The following is a 26,688-nucleotide window of genomic DNA, read 5'->3' on the forward strand; positions in this document are numbered from 1 at the left end:
AAAATTAATATTCCAATCTTAATTAGGCTACTATATACTAACTATATCATAGCAAATACATGCATATTATATACATTTTTTATATATATAAATTCTAATTTAATTTTTAATATTTTAAACGTTCTATTTTAATATGTTAAAATCTAAACTAAGATATTTAAAAATATTAAAAATTAAATTAAATTTTAACTTAAATATTGAGAATTAAATTAATATTTTATTTTGTATTATTTATCATGCTCTTCAAATCTTTTCATGTACTTAACTTTTCTTTTCAAATCCATCTACTAAACTTTATATATATAAGATCTCCAGGTATTAATTTTTTCGTTTTTTTTTCAATGAAGATTTTTTGGCCAAAACAAATTTACGTCACTATTTCAACCGGCTAGGGAGGAGATTTGTATTGTTCCAAGTAAATTATTATATATTAAAAATAGTAAAGAAATCGTAAGTGTGACTTAACTGATCAAATCACTTTAGCATAAACATTGCTTTCTTTGACCCGGTAACTTTCTTGTGTTAACAATTATTACGATAAAAATGATTATCGAGTTCTAAATTCGAATCCTCAGTATTATAACAGGAAAAAGCAAACTTAAGTATATGAATAATTTTTTAATTAGCAAAATTGGTACTTTTGTTTATTGGTTTTGAAATTTAATGGCCGCGTTTACAATATTAAATATATCATAATCATGATGTACCAAATTAGAAGAACAGAATAAAGTGAAAAGAAAATTAAATAAGAATAAGAATAAGTTAAAGTGATTAGAAAAGGAGACCTCATCATAATATATAATGCATGAGTTTATATAGTTCATATTCATATCGTTACTCACCATTAGTCACACATTGATAATGTGATATAAAATTTGGAAGACAATAATTCAATCAATTTTTTAAGGAAATGTAGTAAAATTAATAGCACAAGACTAATCATTAAAAAAATGGACTTAATTGAGAAAACAAAATTAAATCTTAAATAAAATGTATTTACACAAAATAAATAAGTAATAGTAGCTAGTTTGCAGATCAACCACTAAAGTTTGGTTCAATGCTTAACCAAAAATGTTGGGGTTCAGACCTAAACCTAACAAGAAGAATAATAGTGTAATATTATAGCTTTGTGACTATATGAGATTATGTTTAATTTTTTTTTTTTTGACTTAAATAAGCTTAAAAAAAAAAACAAAAGAACTATTTAAATAGAGGGACAGTCTCATTTAATTAAAACTATTCTTAAATTTTTTTTTTAGGAAAAACAAGTTCTACTTGATGAGGTTGTAATTTTATTACCATCTTTGTTATGTTGTCTGTTATTATATTTGTATCTCTTATAATTAAACGAAAATCAATACGCTAATTCTAATACATGATATCTCTTATTTTGCGATGATATATAAGATCAAGTTTAATTGTACTTTGTAGGATCCAACTAATTAGAAAATAGAGGAAGTAAACCCAAAAACAAAAAAAAAGGTAAAAACTGGTTAGATGCTTTATCTAAATGTTTTGCTCCTAACATGTTTCATTAATTGGCTAATAAGGAAAGAAATTAAAGCTATCCTTAGTTGTTGGAAGATCCAACAAAAGGGAAGAGTTTGTGTTATTAACTTCTTATGTGATAGGTTAAGATTATAAAAAGGGCAATTAATTGCTTCCATTTAGAGCAACACTACTCTAGTCAATTAAAGTAACAAAGTATTTAAGTTAACCAAATATCATATTAAAATTGAGCGACTCTATCTCAATGTTAAAATCTAATTCAAAAAGCAATCAACATAAACTTCATGCGTATTTTGTTCCTACTTGTAGCACTTGTATATCAAAGAAAGTTGTGGAATCTATTGGAGCCATCCTCCATGGATATGATGCTTTTGTTATTAGATAACAAAAAGTCTTATAGGGTCACATCTTTTGGGACCACATATACCTGGAATCTTATTCCGAATTAACTATAGATAATGCATATATTGGTGCTTATTATATAAAAAATATTGATAGTAATAATAGACTAGATAATATAGGAGACTCTTGCTTTTAAAATAATGTATAATGTTGTTGCACAAAGTAAATAGGAAAACAATCTAATGTGAGTACATACATCGTCCAAAAAAAAAAAAAAAAACAATTGAATAATATTACTCAATTTTAGTTTAAGATAAATTCTATGAAGAAATTTTTAGACAACAAAATTTTTAACCACAAATTAGTATTCTTTTAATATTTTATCTTTATTAACTTTTTAAATATTGTATAACTAATATATATGTGGAAAAAAACATTTTTTATGGAGTATTTAAGAATTTGTCCTATTTTGTAAAGAATTTTTGAACAAATATACATGTTTAAAATTATAAAATACAGCACTAAATTACTCATAAAACATGTTTCTTTTAATTAAATTATTAAGGCCTTTCTCTTATATTTTTCCTTTCCATACACACACTTGTACCTTTTTACTTTGAGCATGGCAGCATTTGAGAAAACAGTCTTTTTACTTTGCCTTTAACCTCAAGGAACTCTATATAATTAAAGGTATGAAAGATTGGTGGTGGGTGGTGGAAACCTAACACATTGAGGACCACCAAGAACTAGGAAGTGAGGAACCACTCCAAATTTAATTATTCATAATAAAGCATACATTGTCATCACATGCAAATGCAGATATATCGAGCCATTTTGCCTTTCATTTCAATCTTATTCTCTTTCACCTTTCTCTTGAATTTGTGATATTTTTTTACTAGTAAGTTGCATTGGGGGAAGGAAGGTGGATGAGTCAGTCAATTGGAAATTCTGCTGATGAATAAGGTCATAGTTACTTGCTGAATTCTCAATCTATCTATAATATATGTACTTAGGTTGTTAGGTTTATGCTATGTTTGTCCAAAGGGATATTAAGCTGATGGTAGTTAGCCTTTTGTGAACTTTTTTCTTTTCTTTTGTCACTGGGGTTCCTTTTTTTCCCTTTTCTTTCTTTTCTTCTCACATCAATATTTGCACTATTAGAAGTTTGGCTTTAGAACAATAATTTTTTTTTTATCAGGAGTCTAATATAGTTATTATAGCTTTTATAAGAGTTTTGGTATTTTTTTCTCGTCCCATCAGCTAATTTGTTAGTAGTGTTACATCAATTAAAGTCTAATATAAATCATAATTGTAATTTATCATGCATCTATTAGTTAGGTCACTTTCAAATTGTCAATTTTATGTTTAAGATATCCAATTATAAGCGTTAAAAGCTATTTTCATAACTTCACATCATCTAAAAATATACCGTTAATTATTTTATAAGATTTTGGATTTTTATCAATATAATATGATTTGACTTTTATAATTGAGTTACACGAGTTTATTAATTCTAGTGATTCCAGCATGAAATTAGGTCAGTGACAAAGCTAGATATATCCTCCAGTACTAATCATAAAATCCATCCCCTTGGATATATTGTGTGTGAAACTTGTAGTGTAGTTAACTTTATTTCTCTTTGTCCAACTCCAAGCAATGCTGCCTAACTTTCTTTTGACTAATAATAATATCAGGTAGGCTAACTCCAACAACTGGCTTTTAAGCTTTGGATGCCCCTTTTTCGTAATCTCTATCGTTAAAAGTGATCTCAATCCATATGCTATCTAGAATAATAAAGTAAAAGCAAAGTAGCACTGCACTGTGGGGATAAATAAACAAGACTTGAATTGAGATGGGACCAAAATCATTAAGAAGTGTCCTTGACCAACATGAAAAATTCTTGATAAAAAAGCTAAAAAATTAAAATTAGTTTACGTTTCGACACATTAATTTTTTAAAAAACTTACAAATTTTGTATTTAAAACAACCTTAACAAATACTTTAAGAACACTTATTTGCAATACCCTTATTTTGTTTACATTGTTGGTCAATAAAATTTAGAAAAAAAATGGCAAATTATTACATAGTATTATAACATATGATCAATTTTTTTTACATATTTGTGACCATTTTTATTTGTTGCTTGTATATATTGAAGAAACGTTCTGGGACTGAATTAAATTGCTTTGGACAGTAACGGGCTATGATACTACACACTGGACTCGTTAGCAAATATAAATTTCAAGCCCATCCCAATACCTATTTTGTTAAGCGGGCTATGAATTATTAGCCTAAAACTAAAAAAAGCATGTTGACATTTCTTTTACAATAAAAACCATGTCGACATTATCCGACTTTATCAAAAGCGAGAACTTAATTCCCCCAAAAAAAAAAAGCAAGAACTTAATGATTGATGAAACATGTTACATAGGCATAAGGCACACTACATGATAAACTAGATCACCTAGCTTCGTTGACCCAAGAAAAAAGGGTCACCTTAATGGCTAATGCTTTTGGTTTGACATGCGAGACATGAAGCATATGAGGTTCGTATAAGCTTAATGATTAGTAATTTGTTTGCTCTGCGTTAAGCTATGGAATAATGAAGCTAAAGCTACTTAAGGATTCATAAAATCCGAACCTCTTGTGAGCTAAATAGAAGAAACAAGAAATGGTTTATGTATATGGGAGTTTCCTTCCACATCTTAAAGCAAAAGTCTTGCCTGCAGAAATGGCATTCACATTCTTAAATATTAAAGCAGCACTTGAAAGAATAAATGAACTTGTAAACTATGGACTTTTGGTATTTAAACCTTGGCAGTTGGCAGACATATTATGTAACTGAAAAAATAAGAGTAGAAAGAAAAATTTACTTTCAGTTGATGATTACAGCATAAGAGACCTTCTCTTGCGCCTCCTTGCTTTCTCCAAAATCCGCTGGGTTTCTTCTTCTTCTTCTTTGGTCAAATTAGCAAATAGGTCTGCTCCATTTCCAGGAAACACATCTTTAGTGCAGTTATTGTTTCTATTAAAATAACGATTCTCTATTGTATTAAGTATTGCCAGAATTTTGATAGAAATCATATTAACACTAGGAAAGAATTTCGTGAATGGAAAAGTAATGTTTAATAACTTATATTGAAGTGAGTAAAACAGGTGAAGGAATGAAATTAACAAATTAACAGAGGAAATGTCCTCAAATAGTCTCAATACAATGTAATATTGCTCAATAAATAAATTGTATAAGTATGAGATAAATGAAATAGACAAATGAGGCAAGTGTGGTGAAAATTCAACAATCATCCATAGCATCAAGGGCCTATTGGAAAGGTAACTGTCCTAGGACATAAATGCCAACATTGGGAGCCACAAACTTATATGGAAAAGGAGACAAAAAAACAAAATGTCCAATTTTCAGTTTACTAAAAAGTTGATAACAATTAGGACAAGGACAAAAAAACGCTTCTCTCTATTGGTTCAGTGTTTGTATTATTTCATTATTTGTTCTAAGAAACTTACCAAATACACTCCCAGTATCTCGGCAAGAAAAGAAAAGCTCAGGGAAAAAGAATTATTAGTCAGAGGGAAAATTTAAACAAGATAAACAGAGGGAAGATTGTACCAATTGGCCGAGGGCGAGGGCCTAGCACATACTCCTCCAATTTTGTATTGGGCTTCCTCACTCGTGTGCTTCTCCTCACACCCTCATTCTCTTGGCTAAGTGCTGCTTGACCCTCACTAGTAACTAACTTTTTGTTAGTGACTTCCCTTTTTGTTCCTTCTGTGTTGATGTCAGCTAAGACATTCTTTTTGCTCAATGCATTAGCTACAGTTATATACATTAGAAACCAAACGATATGGTAACCTACTCAACTAACTATTAATAGAATAACTAACTTTTAATGTCTGATACTAGGATATAAAAGATTTCATTATTATTTTTGCCAAGCACCTTCCTTTTCTTCAGCCAAGCAGGAGAAACCTTCCTCAAACTCTTCATCAGATTCAATGACAATTGTACTGTCTCTTCCACCCCTTACACGCTGTCATTCAACCATGGAAAAATTCATAAATCATATATAAGATTTCTCAAATTAATTAGGAGAAACATTTTGAATGAAAATGAAGTGAAAGCTGTCACAGTCAAGTGCAGGAAGCAAGACTACCAAAACTAATTTGAGTTAGAAAGTGCACAGCTTTCTCTGATCAAGAAACCATGATTGGGATGATAGACAAATTTTGAAGATACCTCATTAATGGATGGTTCCTTTTGCTTGTAGTTCTTGGACATTCTGTCTGAAAAGGTGACTTTCACTTGTTTTACTGTCTTCAAACCTCCCATTTCTACCACTGGAGCTACAGTATCTTCTAAGCTCATAATACCTTTACTGAAGTCATGAAAAATCTTCTGAGCGTTCAAACAACAAAAGCATTTTCAAAGTGCAGAATTACCAGCAGCAAATAAAAGCATTAATGATATGTGGAAAATCGAAAAGAAAAATAGTATAAAAGAATCATAACACCTGAATAAACAGACATTTATCAGCTAATATGTAAAAGTGGATAAATAACAGTAATAACATTCATGATTCAAATCTCTTCACATTTGTTGTGAAAACTGAAAAGCATACATGTTCCTGTAAGCAAAGCTTAACAAAGGCTTTCATTAACTAATATAAATAAAGGTATGGAACTTCCTGATTGGGAAGACACATTGGTATTATAGTTATAGGCAAGAGTTGTGCTTACTTAGCAGGAGGCTGATGCATTTCTGGTCTGGTAAACTGACTGCAAATATTCTGCCAGCTAGAATATATCAGATTTTTTTTCCCCCTGAAACTATGCTGCTCACAAAGGGACCAGGAAAAAAAAAAAAAAACAAGAGCAAGGTAATCCCTTCACAGTAGGATTTTTTTCCAGAAAAAGGAACAAAATAATCTTCTTTTTACCATAGGAACTATCAAGAAATTCTGTTGAGTTCATAAAGCACCTTTGAAGATTGATTAGACTGTATCAGATCCTTGTCGTTAAGATTTCTAATAGTACGAGAGATTTCCTGTTCATAAGTGAAAGTTTCAGAGCAGAGGTGAGAAAAATGAAAGAACATGCAAGCGAGATGAGGCCGTGACAGAAAACAAATGAAAGGAATTTTAGAGGTTAGCATGCAAAACCCAAAAACTCCCAAATGGGAAACAATATATAATTGACAGTCTGGTATAAGGAAAATTATATAACACTATAAGAAAGTTGAGTTGCGATACTTATAAAGTGATAATGACATGTAGAATTCAATATTATGGCAATTAAATGAAACAGAAATGTTACGGGACTGCAGGACACGTTTAACAACTGGAGAATAGGGATGGCATAGTCTATTATTCCACAAATTATAACTATGTTTTCCAGTATCCATCATATCTACAGGACCAAATTATTTACAGAATCAGGACTAGGTCCAAAAACTAGTATGAATATTCATTTCACAGAACTCCAACCAGTACTAAAACTAGAAGAAAGCTGAATCTTCAGATGTGGCAGCGGAAAATTGTGAGAAGTTGCACAACCCGTGTGACCTAGTTGTGCCTTAATGAGCCATTGCAGATGGGCGATGGTCAAGGTCTCCCGTTCAATAATATTGAGGGTATGCATATGAAGAGGGATAGGCTGTAGGGTGAACTTCTGACAGAAATTGACGCTGTGAGAGTGGAAGAGGAGCCATGTAACCACCAGGGTGTTGGAGACCGAATTGCTGATATGTACGTGAAGGTTGAAAGATTAGATCATAACATGCGGCAGCCTCATGACCATGCCTGCCACATACTTGACAGATAACAACTCTAGACCCACCAAATTGTCCGCCACTACAGTCTTGAGGTCCAGAATTTCCAATTCTGCCTCCATGAGCAGGAGCTACTGGTGCTTGATACCCACCAGAACAAGCAAAGCCAGCAGCATGCAAATCAGGTGGATTCATGGAAGGATTAAAAGAGCGTGATTGCCGAAAAGACTGGTTAAGTGCAACATTACCTGAAAATGCATCATTGGCGTTATCCTTGTGACGCTCATCGAACCATGCTTCGAGGATAAGCAGAAGTGATTCGAGTTTAGGTATAGTCAATCCACTGAATTGGTTATCGACAGTCGTTACTAAGAGGACAAAATTATTATACTCTCGAGGAAGCCCGTCCAAGATAATTTTGATGTGTTCTTCGGTCGTGATCGGTCTTTTGGCGAAGGCTAATGCGGCCACCAGGAGTTTGATGTGGAGAAGGTACTCGTTCACTGTGCGAGAACCCTTTTTGATGTCCCGCAACTCTGAAAGATACTGATGAGCTCTTGCTCCAGCCAGGGAATAAAAAAAATGGTGGATTTCATCCCACAGCTGCTTTGATTGATTGCAGCTAAAAAAATGCACAAGCATTGGCTCAGATATTGACGACAGAAGCCATGTTAGCAGGAGCTGGTCCTTTTGTTGCCATACAAGAAATTCAGGATTCAGAATACCACGAACTTCGTCTTCTTGAGACATGAACTTCGGTGGAAGTTGGGAATCGCTAGCAATGTGTTGCTGCATATTATGGCCACGAATCGCAGACAACACTTGCTGTTTCCAAAGAAGATAGTTCTCCTTGTTGAGTTTCAATGAAATCGGGTGAGAAGAAATGACAAGATTTGAGTGCGCAGTGGACGGAGATGCAGCGGGGGAAGGATTGGCCATGGAAAGAAGCTCAAGATTCCGTGAAAGATTCTGAGCAGAGGTGAGGAGATGAAGGAAAATGCAGGGGAAAGAGAAAGTCAAAGAAAATAGACGAAGGGAAAATACCCAGATAGTTTCTACTGAAATGAGTTATAAAGCTCGGATGAGTGGAATCACAACAGATTAGTAACGAACTAGTAAGTTAGTAACAACTCTACAGCTGTAAAATCAATCCATAACTGTCTACCAGATTCACAACAAACTCAGAAGTGAGAACCTATAACAGAAACTGCGACAGACTAACCGTTTTCTCCAAATAAAAATCATTTGTAAAGTCATCATTTGGTTGACAACCATAACGGGGACTTCATTTTATTATTAGAGACAAAAAGCTTATGAACATGGGATGGCGCCATTGGCATTATATTTTTTAAAAAAAAAATGTCAAAAGGGTTTCCAACTGAGGGTTTAAGTTAAGGACACGTTACACTTTAGAAATAAATATCTGTAACTAACATTGACCAAAATGCTAAAAATTTAATAATATGCTAGCATGGATAGTCATTATTATTTGGTCATTGCCATATCATACATGCCTGCATTTCAGTGGTGGAGTTATGGAGATCAATTTGTAGACTTCGGAGAGAAGCTTCAATTAGCTGAGGCAAGGTTGAAACAACCGAATATACTTCCTGTAACTTCTCTTGGTCTGTAGTACCCTTGCTCATTCGTTCCAATAAAGATTTCAAGCTCTCTTCAATTCTTGCCTTAGTTTCTTCTTGTCCGTTGGTCTGATTTAAATCACAGTCAGTCTGCTAAACTTTGATATCCACTGATGTTTAAAATCAGGCAAGTCATGATCTAAATCAGATTCTTACTATTAATTGGAGTGAGTTATCCTGAGCAATCAACTTCTGCTTTATGCATCCCACTGAATTGAAAATGCATAGTTAAAATAATATGCTATGTCATAAAATAACAACCTTCCATGAATACAATTCCCAAAAAGCTGTTACATAATATTTTCAATGCATTTGAATATGAATCACTTACTCTCTAGGGTAACTTCCTTTGTTTCTTTGTTTATTTGCATTACGTCACACTGAACAGAATCCAAGATCATTGCAAATCTCCTCAATGAAGTTTCCATCATGCCAATTCGGTGTTCAAGTCCATCGTTTAATTGACCTGCAACACAAACAGTATATTTATCAGCTTAATTCACATGCACATGCACATGTAAAAGATAACATCAAACTACAACCTACTTATATATGTCAAATGTGAAGGCTAAATGGTGTAACCGTAAAAGCTTTTGAAACAAATCTCACACTACTATGAATTAATACCCTTACTTCTATGCTCTGGAGGATTCTGTTTGACCTTCAGATTGGATGAAGATTTTGAGTTCAGTGTTTGACTCTCTTCTCGTGAATATGTAAGATGGGAGAAGCTAGAAATATTCCTCAAAGAGTTCTCCTGCTCTTGAGAACTAACTCTCTAGAAGGATGAAAAGTACATAATAGACGCAGAAACAGTATCAGGCATTGCATATATTTATGTCTATAGAGTAATTTTTACAGTCAAGTTTATTTGTTTTTGTGGGAGAAGGGGGGGGGGGGGGTATTTATCAACTTTAGCTAACTTGTGTAACTGGAAAATGACATTCTTTATGAGAAATTGGAAATCCTGCATAATCTAAGGTTGCAATAGTCAACCTGATAATTCGTCACAGCCTCGTCAAGAGAGTTTTGGGAGAAGTGAGACAACATTCCAGGCTGAGATGAGAGTCCCTGAGAAAATGATAGCTGAGATTGCTGTGACGCTTGCACACCACTTGGCACAGTGTTTGGTCTCCTAGTCCTACAAATTTTTCATCTTTTTTTTATTGCACAATAAATAAGCAAAAGCCACAAGAAATTATCAACGCTGTTGAACCTTATCACTACTGGTTCCACAAAATTATCAACACTGATGAACCTTCTTAGTACTGGTTCTTAGTACTTAGTCAGATTCAGACACAGCAAACTCAAAACGTCAGATAAGCATGAGAATTTTGGGTTCTTCTCAGTCCTAACATCACTTATAGTAAAGCCTTCAAGTACAAGTTATTTTACTCTTAACTAGGAATTATACATCCACATTTTATCAGAGGATCCAAACAGAGCGATAAAGAGAATTGAATGTAGGAAATGCCACTGAGTCAGAAACTCAACAAAGAAAGGGGGGAAAAAGTCTTCAATCAATGAATCAAACAAAAATTGGAATAACATCAGTTCCACCAACAATTTAATATCAAATTTCCTCAACAAATAAAGGGCTAAATGTAGTATATAAGTCATTTTAACCAGGCTTATAGATCCTATAACTTTTCAGAGGAATTCAAACAGATCATTATAAATAATTAATAGAAAGTGACTCAGGCTTGAGTTCAGCGACACAAAAGAAAAAGAGGTCTAAATCTACAATTTTATGTGATTTTTTTTTTTCAACAAATGAAAAGAAGAGATAATTGAAGTAGAAGACATTTCAGCTAAGTTTCAAGATCTGATGGCTGTTCGGAGAATCCAAACAGAGATTTAGAGGTAATTGATAACAGGATCTGCAACGAAGGCAAAATTTTCAGCCAAAAAACAGAATCAAACGTACAACTGGCTGAATGACCTTCAAATCCACAATGCTATCTGAATTTTCTCAGCAGAACTGAAGCCAAGTAGTTAAACCTTAAACGAAGTCATTGCATATATAAGCACTAAGACGAATCGCAATTTAGGAAGCAATCAGAAAATCAACAAAATGATAAAGACAGAAAAATCCTTAATGTAGCAGTTAATAAGAAAATTTTCTCAGCAACAAAATAATCAGATAAATAAATGAATGAACTAATTGAACATTTGTGAGAGTAAACCAAATCGTTATCGTAAACAAAAAAGAGAGAAGTATGCTAAGTGCGTGAAATGACGAAAGGATTGAAGCTGAAGAAACCTTGAGTTGTGGAGGATTGGAGGAGGAGGAAAGACGGGAATGGAGGACAGATCGGAGACCTTGTTTATGCTTATCCTTCTTCTCATCCTCTCGATCTGGATCTGCAGAAGCGCTTCGGTGTTGCGATTGCGAATCGGTAATCGTTGTAAGGCTTTTTGCGATTTGGAGAAGAGAGAGGAATGATGAGTTGCAGCTTGCAGTAGAAGTAGAAAGCAGCTCGCAAAATGAGAAGATTGGCGGGAAATGAGTATTTATATGCACGTTGGATTGGGTTGTTGTTAGCCACTTCAAAAATTCAAATACAACGGCTTGTGATCCTGGCTTATGATTTAATTATTTAATTAATTATTATTTAAATAATTAATATAAATATAAATTATTAATTAAATAAAAATATAACTATTTAATATAATTATTTATTATAATTATTACTAATTTAATTATTATTTAATTATTTTAAATTTTATATAATTATTTATTTTTATAATAACTTGCCAAATGACAAATTATTATTGATCAATTTAAGTCTCTATTCAGAGGGACTTTCTCATCTTAAGATCCGTGTAGAACTTATTTTTTCTCTCCTGGGTGGTCCTTTCTGCTTTTGTAAAAAATAAGGCCTCAAAATCCTATCCATTAGAGTGTTCTTAGTTTTTTTCTTCCAAATTTTTTTTTCTTCTATGCCTAATAAAATGGAGTAACACTTACTTTTTTTTAAAAAAAAAAACCTCTTAAATTATAATTTATTAACATTTAAATATTTATCTAAAATGACTTATTAATTATGAAGATAATAAACAACAATCCAAAAATATCTAATAATTTTTTAAACATTAATTAGTTAAGTTGAGGTAAAATAATTTTAAATGCCAAAAAAGAAAGATGTTTCGTATAAATTTATCTTGAACCATTGAAGTAATGTTTGATTTTTTGGACAATGCCCATAATCGGCTACAAGGAGACAACCCAGAAAATAATATCAGGAAAATATGAAAATAATATTGTCATGGCAATGACACAATAGTCATTGAGCCCAACACATATTTAGCCCAATGCTACCATCCAAATAGAAACATGACTTAGGTCCAATTAGGCCTAGTAACAAATAGGGTACCGTAGAATTTAAACTCTACGCTAATTATATTTTTGGATTTAAATTCTCTATAAAATTTAACTCTATTTTATTTGTGGATTACTAATCTCTCCAACTTTAACTCTAATCACACCCTAAAACTCTATATCCAACCCTATCCGCCACAAATTAATTTCTTTTTTTCAATCAAACACAATATTTAATCATTCTATATTTTACAAATATACTAATAAAATAAAAAATATAAATTAATTTCATATTAAAATTAAAAACAACTAAATTATAATAAAATCTAAGTTAAAATTATAAAAAAAGAGAAGATATGAATTTGATATCTATCATCTTCATTATACATGTTAGGAGTGTACATGGTCGGACTCGATCCGAAGATTTGGTCCGGCCCCAAACACTTTAAGAACTAATTTAGTGTGATTTTATCGGGTCTAGGGTTAGTCAAGAGTTTTAAAAATAGATCCGATCATTATTTCTGGTCGAGCCCGTGCCATAACTCGAGTCACCTGAACTTGACCCGGTGGCCCGGTCATCATACACAATTAATATTTTGTGTTATTAGTGATGAATGATGGCTATTCTTATGTAGAATTTAAATATTATAAATCTTAATATTTTGAGTTATTAGTCATTATAAAATTATAAGTTAATATTTTATGTTTATAATTCATAAGATTTTAGACTAATACATAATATTGTGTTATTTGTATTGATTTAAATATTTGGTGTTATTAGACAATATTAGTATTGATTATGGTTATGTTTTAATTTTAGAGAATGGTTGGTTCTTGTTATATTTTTTTAAGTGAATTTTACTATGTAAATTGTGAAATAATTGTTGGAGATTAGGTGATTTTTACATGCTAAAGACTCGGTTTTCACCCGATTTTTACCTGATTTTCACCCGACTCGAAGATGCGTAGATTTTATCGGGTCTAAAATCGGCTTAAGATCTAAAAATTAGACCCGATCTATATTTCGGGTCGGGTCTGGATTAAGCCAAACCCGGTGTAACCCGGCCCATGTACACTCCTAATACATGTATACCAATTTTTAATTATATATTATAATATATCAAAGAAACAAGTAAATCGGATAGGGTTAGACCTAAACTTATATTAATCTTACGCGTAATTCAACTCATTCCATTTTCAATTCGATATCCGAGAATTGGATTGTCAATTCCTATCTAAACGAGTTGGGTTGAATTGGATACCCACAAATAAAATTAGTATTGTGAGCGCTAGGTTACAATAATCTTAAGAGACAGTAATTTTTGTGATTTTTAACCATCAATTAGTCATTAATAATATTTTTAATAGTGTGAAATTATATCTAATAGTATAAAATTATTTACTTTTCTTTTATTAATTAAGTGTTAGCTAAATTTTAATAAAAGTATTAGCCTACTAGACTTTTTCATTCTATAAATTATATATATAACACTAGTTAGTGACATTTTTTGTGTCTGTGCGTATGGTTGAATTTCTTCCACCGACAGGAGGAGAGGAAAGAATCTCTGAGAGGCCAGTTTGTGTTCTTTCTTCCCAAATCACAACATTTATTAGCTCCAAAGCTGAGGAGGAAAATTCAGAGAGGTGTTATGTGGCTGAAGATTCATATGATCATATTCCAAAGAATATTCTAATATGGATAAGGATCTAATACCCTTTCTAAGAGAGGGTCATACTCATACTTATATTTATATGGTCATGTACCTCTCTACCTGCAGCTTCCATGCATGTATAATAAAGGCCCACATAACGTAGATTTTCGCAATCTTGTCTTCATCATTGCCAGCATATTTATCATAATTAAACGTGCATTATTATACAATAAAAATGCCTATATAGTCAAATTTCATTAATTATTAATAACTCTTTTTCAAATACAGATATCCATCTCTGTGATTCTAATTTTGATATATTTAATTGTCTATTCATATTTATTTTATTTAGTAATTATTTATGTTTTTAATATAAAAAATAATTATTTTTATTGAAATGACGATGTTAGTAATTAGATGCATCTATAAATTAGCAAATCTCACATGTGTATTAGGAACTAAGAAGCCATCTTTATAACTAATTAAATGTTTCAAAATACAATCATTGAAATTTGAAACTCCAAATCATCTCTATAACTAGGTAATATAACGTATGTCCCGCTGAATCGATAAATTTATATAGTTTTGGTCTCTTTCACCATAACAACTGATAATGAATCATAATGTTGTGAAATAAATAAAAAATATATTAAATATAAAATAAAAATATATAAATAGAAGATTTTAGTATTAAAATAATTAATTTAATAATAATTTATATATATATATATATATATAATAATATTATATGTTATAATGTATATATATATAAAATAAAAAGGAATATAAAAAGTAAGGAGAAAAAGAATTGCATAAATATATATATATATATATATATATATATATATAAAAAGATAGAAAGGAGTATAAAAAGTAGAGAGAAAGAATAGCATTTGTTTTTGTTTTATTATTGTTGTGTGTTTAATCTATTTGCCTCGTCCATGTTTTTATAGGCAAATGAATTCAACATTTCAAACCATATTAATTACGCTGTCATGAGAATTTGTTTCTTTCACCATAGGAAATCAGATCTACCATCAATGAGCATCCATCCTTATCCTTGTTGTAACACTCCCCCTTGGATGCTTATTTAGGAATATGCCTCATTAAAACCTTATTAAAGAAAAATCCCTTGAAGGAAAAAGAGTACAATATCCTTTGTGATGGGGACTGCCTCATTAAAAACCTTGTCAAGAAAAACTCAATGGGAAAAAAAACCTGACCAAGGGAAAAAGAGTACAGTCTCCCCCTCATACCGACATCATTTAATGTCTCGAAATCGGCGCATCCCAATCTCATGCACCAATCTCTCAAAAGAGGATTTTGGGAGTGACTTTGTAAATAAATCTGCCAGATTGTCACTTGAGCGGATCTATTGGATATCAATTGTCCCTTGATTTTGAAGATCATGAGTGAAGAAGAATTTGGGAGAAATATGCTTCGTTCTATCACCTTTGATGTATCCACCCTTAAGTTGAGCAATGCATGCTGTATTATCTTCAAACAGGATAGTTGGAGCTATCTTATGATCAATCAGTCCACATGATGACAGAATATATTGAATCAGACTCCTCGGCCAAAAACACTCGCGACTAGCTTCATGAATTGCCAGTATTTCGGCATGATTAGAGGATGTTGCAGCAATCGTTTGTTTCGTGGACCTCCATGATATAGCTGTTCCACCATATGTAAATAGGTATCCTATTTGAGATCTCCCTTTATGTGGATCAGACAAGTATCCAGCATCTGCATAGCCAACTAATTGTGACTTGGATCCATAGGGATAAAACAATCCATATCAACCGTCCCATGAAGATATCGAAAGATTTGTTTGATTCCACTCCAATGTCTTCTGGTTGGAGAGGAACTAGATCTTGCTAGTAAATTCACAGCAAATGATATGTCAGATCGCGTATTATTAGCAAGATACATTAGCGCTCCAATGGCACTAAGATATGGTACTTCAGGACCAAGGATATCTTCATTCTCTTCTTTAGGACGGAATTGATCCTTTTCCACATCCAAAGATCTTACGATCATTGGGGTACTTAATGGATGTGACTTATCCATATAAAATCTCTTCAAGATCTTTTCTGTGTATGTTGTTTGATGAATAAAGATCCCACTTTTTATATGCTCGATCTGCAGGCCGAGACAAAATTTAGTTCTTCCAATATCTTTCATCTCAAACTCTTCTTTTAGAGTTTTTATAATTGTTGAAATCTCTTCAGGAGTCCCAATGATATTTAAATCATCAACGTACACAGCAATTATAATGAACCCAGATGCAGATTTCTTTATGAAAACACATGGGCATATATCATCATTCTTGAATCCGTTTTGGCCAGATACTCAGTAAGACGATTACCACATTCGTCCAGATTGCTTTAGACCATATAAGATCTTGCAATTTGACTGAGTATAACCCTGCGAATATTCATTGGATGGTTTAGATATCTTTAGTCCTTTAGGGACTTTCATATATATATCCCGATCTAATGAGCCATATAAGTAGGCTGTTACCACATCCATTAAATGCATATGCAATTTATGATATGCAGATAAACTGACCAAATAACGCAATGTTATCGCATCCACTACAGGGGAATACGTTTCTTCATAATCTATACCGGGCCTTTGTAAAAAACCTTGTGCCACAAGTCGGGCTTTGTAGCGCACAACTTCATTTTTCTCATTTCGTTTTCTCACAAATACCCACCTATATCCAACATGTTTTACATCTCTGTACGGACTACAGGTCCAGACTTCACGTTTAGCAAGTGAGTCTAACTCAGCCTTCATGGCTTCTTTCCATTTTGGCCAATCATTCCTTTGTCGACATTCTTAGACGATCTTGGCTCAAGATCCTTACTTTATGCCGATATTTAATGCCACATTATATGCAATATTTCATTGACAATTGTCTTATTACGTCCCATTTCTCTCCTATAAAGACATAATTTATTGAGATCTTTCTGGCGTGAATTTGCTTCAGTGGCTACTTGTCCTACTGAGACATCAATTCGAATTGGGACATTTTCTGCTGGTATATAAGATTTAGTTATCCTCTTTGTATCGGAAAATGTATCAGGCAATTCATTTGCTATTCTTTGCAAATGTATAATCTTTTGAACTTCCAGTTCACATTGCTCTGATCGAGGATCTAAATGCATCAACGATGATGCATTCCAGTTAAGTTCCTTTTCAGGAAGCTTATTCTCTCTCTCTAATGTTGGAAATTTTAATTCATCAAAATGACAATCCACAAACCGGGCTTTAAATACATCTCCAGTTTGTATCTCAAGATACCTCACTATAGAGGGAGAATCATATCCAACATATATCCCCAATTTTCTTTGGGGTCCCATTTTGGTGCGATTAGGTGGTGCAATGGGAACATATATCGCACACCCAAATATTCTTAAATGGGAAACATTTGGCTGCTGGCCAAAAGCTAATTGTATAGGAGAGAATTGATGGTAACTCGTTGGCCTCAAACGAATAAGTGCTGCGGCATGTAAAACAGCATGCCCCAAACCGAGGTTGGGAGATTTGTTCTCATAAGTACGGGTCTAGCAATTAATTGGAGGCGTTTAATAAGTGATTCTGCTAACCCATTTTGTGTGTGAACATAAGCTACTGGATGTTCAACACTTATTCCATTAGCCATACAATAAGCATCAAAAGTTTGGGAAGTAAATTCACCAGAATTATCAAGACGAATTGTTTTGATTGGATTTTTTGGAAATTGTGCTTTTAATCGAATAATTTGAGCCAGTAATCTCGCAAACGCCAGGTTGCGAGAAGATAATAAGCACACATGTGACCATCTCAAAGATGCGTCTATTAGGACCATAAAATATCTAAAAGATCCATATGGTGGATGAATAGGTCCACATATATCACCTTGAATCCTTTCTAGGAATTCAGGCGACTCAAATCCAATCTTTACTGGTGATGGCCTTAAAATTAACTTTCCCTGAGAACATGCAGCACAACAAAATTCACTAGTTTTAAAAATCTTTTGGTTCTTTAGTGAATGTCCATGAGAGTTTTTAATAATTCTCCTCATCATGGTTGTTCTCGGATGACCCAATCGGTCGTGCCAAGTTATGAACTCATTTGGGCTAGTAAACTTCTGGTTTACATTGGCATGTGATTCAATTGCACTAATCTTCGTATAATACAACCCAGATGAAAATGAGGGTAATTTTTCTAATATAACTTTCTTATTTGAATCATGAGTTGTGATACATAAATACTCATGATTTTCCTCATTCATCGTCTCAACATGATATCCATTTCGGCGAATATCTTTGAAACTCAACAAGTTCCTCAGAGACTTGGTAGATAATAGTGCATTATTTATTATAAATTTTGTTCCTCCAGGAAACAAAATTATAGCTCTTCCAGAGCCTTCTATCATATTGCCTGAGTCAATAATAGTATTAATATATTCCTCTTTTGGCACAAGATGGGTAAAATATATATCACTTTTGAGAATAGTGTGCGAACTTGCACTATCCGCAAGGCATACATCTTCATTACATATCCTTGTCATTCTCTTCAAAGACAAATAATAATAAAATGAGTAGTATGCACAGTTAAATTGAATACTTGATCAGAATTATTTTTCTAAGAGACACTGTACATAAAATAATGTCATATACTAAAATTTTATTTTAAAATTTGAAATATGTAATAATTTCAAAATTTATAAACATTAATATTTCATTATTTATGTACATCACATTTGAAACTTAAATACATAGAAAATAAAACTTAACAATAAGTCCTTTACATTATTTATTTACATAGATACTTCACAATCCCACATATTAAACTATTCCATCATTGATCAAATGACCAATATTTCCTTCAGGATCCTCAAAAAAATCAGATACATCATAATGAATGGTGGAATTTTCAGCATCATTTGAAACAAAATTTGTTTCCTTTCCTTTGTCATCCTTTTTCAAAGATGCCTGGTAAAGATCAACTAGGTGCCTTGAGATACGACAGGTATGTGACCAATGGCCCTTTCCACCACAACGGAAACACTTATCCTCTGTTGATTTATTTTGCCCAAAATTTCTTTCTTTATCCCACTTCTGGTGAGATCCTCTCTTTTGAATATAATTCTTTTTCCTTTCATAATTTTTCTTGTTATTAAAACCTTGCCATTTACCTCTTCTGGGGTAATTTGCCACATTTACTTCAGGAAATGGGGCAGCGCCAGCTGGGCGCGCTTCATGATTTTTCAATAACAACTCATTGTTGCGTTCAGCAACAAGAAGGCAAGAAATTAACTCAGAATATTTTTTAAACCATTTTTCTCGATACTGCTGCTGCAGGAGCACATTTGAGGCATGGAAGGTTGAGAAAGTTTTCTCCAACATATCATGATCAGTTATCTTTTCCCCACATAATTTCATTCGTGAGGTGATTCGAAACATTGCAGAATTATATTCATTTATAGATTTAAAATCTTGTAGACGCAAGTGCGTCCATTCATATCGGGCTTGAGGAAGTATCACCGTTTTTTGATGATTGTACCTTTTTTCAAGATCTTTCCAAAGATCTACAAGATCTTTTAATGTGAGATATTCATTTTTCAACCCTTCATTAAGATGACGACGAAGGAAAATCATGGCTTTGCCTTTATCCTTTTGGGATGCATTATTTTCAGCCTTAATGGTATCTCCAAGATCCATTGAATCAAGATGGATTTCAGCATCTAGTATCCATGATAAATAATTGTTTCCAAATATATCAAGAGCATTGAATTCAAGATGAGAGAGCTTCGACATAATGAAAATTTGTTACCTGAGTCTTCCTAAAAATTTGATCAGAGTCTCGTGCTGATAACGTGTTGTGAAATAAATAAAATATATATTAAATATAAAATAAAGATATATAAATAAAAGACTCTAACATTAAAATAATTAGCTCAATAATGATTTATATATATATAATAATAATAATAATAATAATAATAATAATAATATTATATGTTGTAATGTGTATATATATATATAAAGATAGAAAGGAGTATAAAAAGTAGAGAAAAATAATAGCATTTGCTTTTGTTTTATTATTGCTGCGTGTTTAATCTATTTGCCTCGTCTATATTTTTATAGGCAAATGAATTCAACATTTCAAACCATATTAATTGTGCTGTCATGAGAATTTGTTTCTTTCACCATAGAAAATCAGATTCACCATCAATGAGCATCCATCCTTATCCTTGTTGTAACACATAATACTATTTTTTCCTTAGCATTGTATTTGAATAAGTCTTTGCTTTAACGTTGGAGTTTCCTATATAAGACATCGTGTGAAAGGGTTCCTATGATAATCCGAAAGTTTGAATCCAAAATAGAGTGAGCGACAACTTCGGAGCTTCTCTAATAACGCCAAAAAATTAAGGTGAAAACTCATGTAGTTGACTTTATATGAAGTTGATAACTGATGGTCGTTAGATAATTTGACTAATTTGATTACATTTTTATTTAACGGCTCTCACAGCTATCAACTTCACGTGAAATCGACTGCATCTGAGTTTTCACAAAAAATTATATGGAAACTCATGTGTAGTTGTGTGAAGTTGATAATCGAGAGCCGTTAGATAATTTGACTGATTTGACTATATTTTTATTTAACGACTATTAGTTATCAACTTCACATGTAGTCAACTACACATGACTTTCCACCTAATATTTTGTGAAAACTCAGATGCAGTTGACTTCGCGTAAAGTTGATAATTGAGAGCCGTTAAATACTGATTTGACTATATTTTTATTTAACAGCTCTCAGCTATCAACTTCACGTGAAGTCAACTGCATTTGAATTTTCATAAAAAATTAGGTGAAAACTTATTTATAATTGACTTTATGTGAAGTTGATAACTAATGACCACTCTCACACTATAGAGATAATATTAACTTTTGTCTCATTGTCCTCACTTTCTGTTCACTAACCTTAAATGTTGTAAGTATTTCTTCCTTAAAATATCTTATCTTGAATTTGAGTTCTGACAACTGTCATGAAAAAATCAAGGTTAAGAAAAGGATATTCAAAGAATACTTCCAGAGCTTTTGAACAAAAAACAAAAATACTTCTAACTTGCAAAACTTCTGTCACAAAATTTTGTACAATAAATTGATTTCTGGTTCAGTTTGGTAATTTTGAAAATATATCTCACAAAAATTCTACTTGACCAATTGAGTTGGTAAACTTTCTAGTTTCTACATGGTATTTTTATTTAAAGTTCCAAAGATAAATCTTGGGGTCCACACTCTTTCTGTGAAACTTCCTGTATGCAGCTGTTACCTGTAAGAGAGGCAAATGGTGCAACAACATAGAAGAGACGATGAAGTGAAGCCAAAACTGGTCCACAAGTTACTTCAACTGTTCATGTCTTCACACAACTACCTAGTTTCCATTCCTTTTCTTTTCTCACATTTTTATTTTTTATATATAATAAGCATTGTCGTCTTTACTTTGTTGCATCCCTCAAAACAAGGATAATCTTTTTTAGCATGAATACATACATTATTTTATTGCTATCATTGGTGTCTATGGTCCAACTTCCAATGAAGATTTCCCAACTTTTTATCATTATATGTCATTTTCATGTTGGTTCTTCTACCTCTAGGAGAGACTGAGAGAGAGTACCCTTTGCATTTTCCAATGACTTGCTGATGAAAAGGATTCACTTTTTCACATATTTTTTGTTCCTATATATGAAGAATTTCATGAAACATGGGAGCAGGACAAACAGAGTTTTGTGTCCCTATTGGGATGTGCATATTGTAGATATATAAAGATGCAGATTTTACAGTTTATTGTTTTTAATATCTCTGCTTGAGTGGGAATTCTATTCAAGATTTCAAGCAGTGGAGTTTGGATTGCTTTGTTTAGGAGAGAGTAAAGCAATTTTGATTTTTCTGTGTTCCAGAGAGATCATTTTTGGTGGGTTTGAGAGATTTTGATGACTAAGTTTCAGGGTTTATTGAGATGGAGGGTGTAATAGGGAGAGAATTCCAAATTTTTGGAACAAAAAGTTGAGTTTTTTTTCCTTGGGAGAAAAGGCCTTTTAAGAGAGTCTACAAGCATGGCTGTGGTGAGTCCTATGAGTCCTGCTATGGCTACAACTCCACACCAGGTCTATCCCACGACGCCTCTTCGTGGAAGCGAGGTTCCATGGATCATGAGTGGCATGAGAGAAGCTGCAGAGGCATCTAGTCCAAATGTGGTTGATGACATTATCCATGTTGCTGTGGCAAAAGATGTGAAAGATAGCAGGTTGAATCTGATTTGGGCAATACAGAATTCTGGAGGAAAGAGGATTTGCATCCTTTATGTTCATGTGCCAGCAGCTACAATCCCCATAAGTAAGTTTACAACATTTGTATCATCCAATTTCTTGATCCTTTGTTTTCCTTAACCTCCTCATTTTGTTATATTGTTGTTGAGAAATGAAAATGGTGTTTAACTTAAAAATTTATATGTCTCTAGTGGGTGCTAATTTTCCAGAAAGTGCAGCCGGAGAGCATCGAGTTCAAGAACATCGAGAAAATGAAGAGCAAGGCATGCGTAATATTCTGAATGACTATCTTCTTATCTGCCAAAAAATGGGGGTAAGTATTTTCAAATTTCTCTCATTGCATAGGCAGTATGATTTGTGAAACTCTTTGATCTTTGGCTAATTATGATACAGGTCAAGGCAAACAAACTTCATATTACTGACAAGGATTGCATTGAGAAAGGGATTGTAGAACTCATCTGCAAGCATAATATCAAGAAGCTTGTGATGGGAGCAGCTTCTGATAAGTACTATTCTAGGTAAGAAGAAGATTACTTGTAGTATTCTCCAATCTCATAAGTTGATATTAATGTTTTGATTGACCTCAACTTGCAGGAGAATGACATACCTCAGGTCTAGGAAAGCCATTTATGTGAGAGAAAATGCTCCTGCTTATTGTCATATACAGTTCATCTGCAAAGGGTACCTCATACACACAAGGTAGAAGGGATGCAGTTTTGATTTGAACACTATGCTTAATACTTACTCATCTCAAAAAGCTTGTTTTGTATTTGATTTCTTTTGTGATTAGTAATTAGTATGATTTGATTATCTTGGTACTTATGTAAGCAACTCATCAACTCAGGAATCTCAGTTTGGATGGAGGTAATGTAGAGGTCAGGTCTCCTTTGGCACCTCAAACGCCTAGCCGTTCGCCTTCACTTGGACAACAATTATATCGCCGAGTAAGATCTGTTAACGAAAGAAATGGAGGGAGAATGTCACTTGCTTCTCCAATCAGGTTTCTCATGCAACCAAACAGGTTTGGTAGAGAAGGAACTTCTAATGGCTCAGATGTACTGTCTAGGCCAGCAAGTCCTTTGGTTTCATCAACAAGTTCTGTTAATTTCATTAGTGAGCTAAGTGAGAATGCATCAGCCTTGAATTCGAGTAGTCCTAAAGCGATTCAAGCATCTTCTAGCAGGCTGGTATACAAATACTTTTATATCTTTCACAATTTTTTGTGATTGCTGTTGGATATGTGCTTGTTTCTCTTAAACTTCTTTTCAATTGATGAAGAATCTTTTTCGCTTTCCAGCTAATTCGTATCAACGAATAGATTCTGTAATGAATGAATGTCTGAGCTTTAGGATGATGTTTTGATTGTTTTTTGGTTTGCTAGCAGGATGGTGAAATGGATGAGACTCTCTATGATCAACTCCAACAGGCCATGGCTGAAGCTGAGAATGCAAGGCAGGATGCTTATCAAGAGAGTATTAGGCGTGGGAATGCTGAAAGGAATGCCATTGAAGCGATTCGCAGGGTAATTTCCCTCTTTTGAGTGCTTCTTATTCATTATGCAATCTGTAAAATCTGCAGCATTTAAATTATTATATCTAGTGTGCTAAAATTGCAGTTTGATTCTCTCTCTAATCGCGATCGATGCTTGAAACACCTTTTGACAGGCTAAAGCAGCTGAAATGAAGTATGAAGAGGAGGTGAAATTGAGGAAAGAATTAGAGGAAGCAATAAAAAGAGAAAAGGAAGAGATAGATTGCATGAAAAGCCAAAGAGAGAAGCTTAATGAAGAACTCCAGCATGCCTTGCACAAGAATTCATTGCTAGAAAGTAAAATGGCATCAACTCAACTTATGCTAGAGGAGTTAGATCAGAAGAACAAATCTGCTATGGACACATTAGAAAAGTACAAGCAAGAGCGCGAGGATTTGCAAACGCAGCGCGATAATGCCTTAAAAGAAGCTGAGGACTTGAGGAGAGAAAAACAAGAAGAGGCCTCAACCTCACATGTATTTCAACTCTTCTCAGAATTTTCTTTTGCTGAGATTAAAGAAGCTACCAATAACTTCAGTCCATCCCAAAAGATTGGAGAAGGCGGATATGGAAGTATATATAAAGGTATCCTTCGCCAAACTGAGGTAGCTGTGAAAATGTTGAGCCCAGACAGCAAGCAAGGACCTAAAGAGTATCAACAGGAGGTAGGATAGCTCATGTTTTCTGTGATATTTTCAAAGTGAAAACTCACGTGCAGCTGTCTTCATGTAAAGTTGATAGTCATCTTCGTGCGAGTAGCCAACTAAATTGAAATGGTTAAATTGTTGTATGCCTAGAAACTAAACAAATTTAATAGTGAAACAATTGACCATACTTCTGGGTTTGTTTCAGGTTGAGGTACTAAGCAAGTTAAGGCATCCCAATCTGATCACACTAATAGGAACCTGCCCAGAATCTTGGACTCTTGTCTATGAGTATTTATCCAATGGAAGCCTAGAAGATCGTCTCAGCTGCGAAGATAACACGCCTCCATTATCATGGCAAACTAGAATTCGCATTGCTGCAGAAGTGTGCTCTACTCTAGTGTGTCTCCATTCTAATAAACCTCACAGCATAGTTCATGGTGATTTAAAACCAGCCAACATTCTCCTTGATGCTAACCTTGTTAGCAAGCTAAGTGACTTTGGAATCTCAAGATTACTATCGTGTCGCGAGGATTCTACTACACAGTTTTGGATAACTGATCCAAAGGGAACTTTTGCATATATGGACCCTGAATTCTTTGCTTCAGGGGAACTTACACCAAAGTCAGATGTTTATTCTTTTGGAATCATATTACTAAAACTGTTGACTGGTAGACCAGCTGTGGGAATAGCAAAGGTAGTTGAATCTGCTTTAGTTGCTGGAAAGTTGAATTCTCTCTTGGATCCTTTGGCCGGAGACTGGCCATTAGCACTGGCCGAAAAGCTTGCTCGCTTGGCTTTGAGGTGTTGCGAAATGGAGCGAAAGAACCGGCCGGATCTTCATATGGAAGTATGGAGAATACTTGAACCTATGAAGGCTTCTTTGAGTGGAGAAAACAGATTAGGACTTTCTCAAGAGCTTTGCCAACCCCCTCCTTATTTCATTTGTCCAATTTTCAAGGTAACTTTTTCTTTCCATCATTTTTTAGTTGGTAGAACCTTAGGTAAAGTTGATAGCTAAGAACTATTAGATGATTTGACATGTTTGACTAAATTGATAACTGCACGTGAGTTTTTACCTTTTTAGTTTATGCGTCTTAAAATGAACACTTTAGAAATGATGTTTTTGGATCTCTTTGAACAATGAACACTTCATAAAGAATCTTATGCATCTAAAATTGACACCATTCTGCACTAGATCATACTAGCTTACATCTTTATTTGTTGTAATTAGTTTGATATATATGTGAATCATAGAGCTTTAGATAAAGAACATTTGTCTAAGAAATCTCTCCCTCATTAATCATTATGTTGCTACTTCACAGGAAGTCATGAGAGATCCTCACATGGCAGCAGATGGTCATACTTATGAAGCCGAGGCCATACGAGGATGGCTGGACAGCGGCCGCGACACTTCGCCGGTGACAAATTCTAAGCTTGTAATGCACAATCTTGTTCCTAACCATGCTCTCCGCTATGCAATCCAAGACTGGCTTGAAAGCTGAAAGTACCTGAACAAGCTTTGTCAAGTTTACTCTGCTCATTTTTTGATTAAATTGTAAGGATCTATCTTGATCCTTATACCAAGTTTTTAGGGGAGGTTTTCTAAGGTAGAAACTCAAGTGCAGTTAATTTCATGTGAAGTTGATAGCTGAGAATCGTTAATTGATTTGACAAGTTTGACTAAATTGTCATTTAACAGCTCTCGACTATCAACTTTATATGAAATTAACTTCACCTGAATTCTTACCTTTTTCTGATTGCATGTTCTTCTGTCAGCACTCATTGGTGTTACATAATTTTACTTTTGTATAGTTTTGATATTAATGTAATTTCATTATGGTAAACAAATATGTAGCATATATTGCTACTTATATTAGCAGAACCATAATTTGTTAACTTTTTGTTAATATTGAAGCAAATAGCAACTATTTTGTCACA

At 33.3% G+C, this 26,688-nt stretch overlaps 1 protein-coding gene across 3 annotated transcripts; it reads left to right on the forward strand.

Annotated features, from left to right (window-relative positions):
- Nucleotides 1-21,373: 21,373 nt before the first annotated feature.
- On the forward strand, nt 21,374-26,688 carry LOC130961153 (U-box domain-containing protein 33-like). Of its 3 annotated transcripts, none has more exons than XM_057886878.1 (9): nt 21,374-22,640; nt 22,792-22,886; nt 22,967-23,091; nt 23,168-23,272; nt 23,418-23,760; nt 23,955-24,095; nt 24,238-24,768; nt 24,956-25,708; nt 26,073-26,688. In XM_057886878.1, exons 1-9 carry the CDS (start codon nt 22,361-22,363, stop codon nt 26,250-26,252), a joined length of 2,553 nt encoding a protein of 850 aa, XP_057742861.1. In that variant the 5' UTR covers nt 21,374-22,360; the 3' UTR covers nt 26,253-26,688. The 3 variants fall into 3 exon arrangements, with proteins under 3 accessions (XP_057742861.1, XP_057742859.1, XP_057742860.1); XM_057886876.1 differs by having other exon boundaries at nt 21,375-22,640; nt 22,765-22,886; XM_057886877.1 differs by having other exon boundaries at nt 21,377-22,640; nt 22,765-22,886; nt 23,958-24,095.

The sequence above is a fragment of the Arachis stenosperma genome, chromosome 2 (genome assembly GCF_014773155.1).
Source record: "Arachis stenosperma cultivar V10309 chromosome 2, arast.V10309.gnm1.PFL2, whole genome shotgun sequence".
NCBI classification, from domain to species: domain Eukaryota; kingdom Viridiplantae; phylum Streptophyta; class Magnoliopsida; order Fabales; family Fabaceae; genus Arachis; species Arachis stenosperma.

Bases quoted from the DNA above. Each gene is read 5' to 3' on its own strand.
- LOC130961153 (XM_057886876.1), top strand. From the start codon at position 22,361: ATGGCTGTGGTGAGTCCTATGAGTCCTGCTATGGCTACAACTCCACAC. The intron at 24,096-24,237 runs GTAATTTCCCTC...ACCTTTTGACAG, and splicing joins CCATTGAAGCGATTCGCAGG to GCTAAAGCAGCTGAAATGAA. The intron at 25,709-26,072 runs GTAACTTTTTCT...GCTACTTCACAG, and splicing joins TCATTTGTCCAATTTTCAAG to GAAGTCATGAGAGATCCTCA.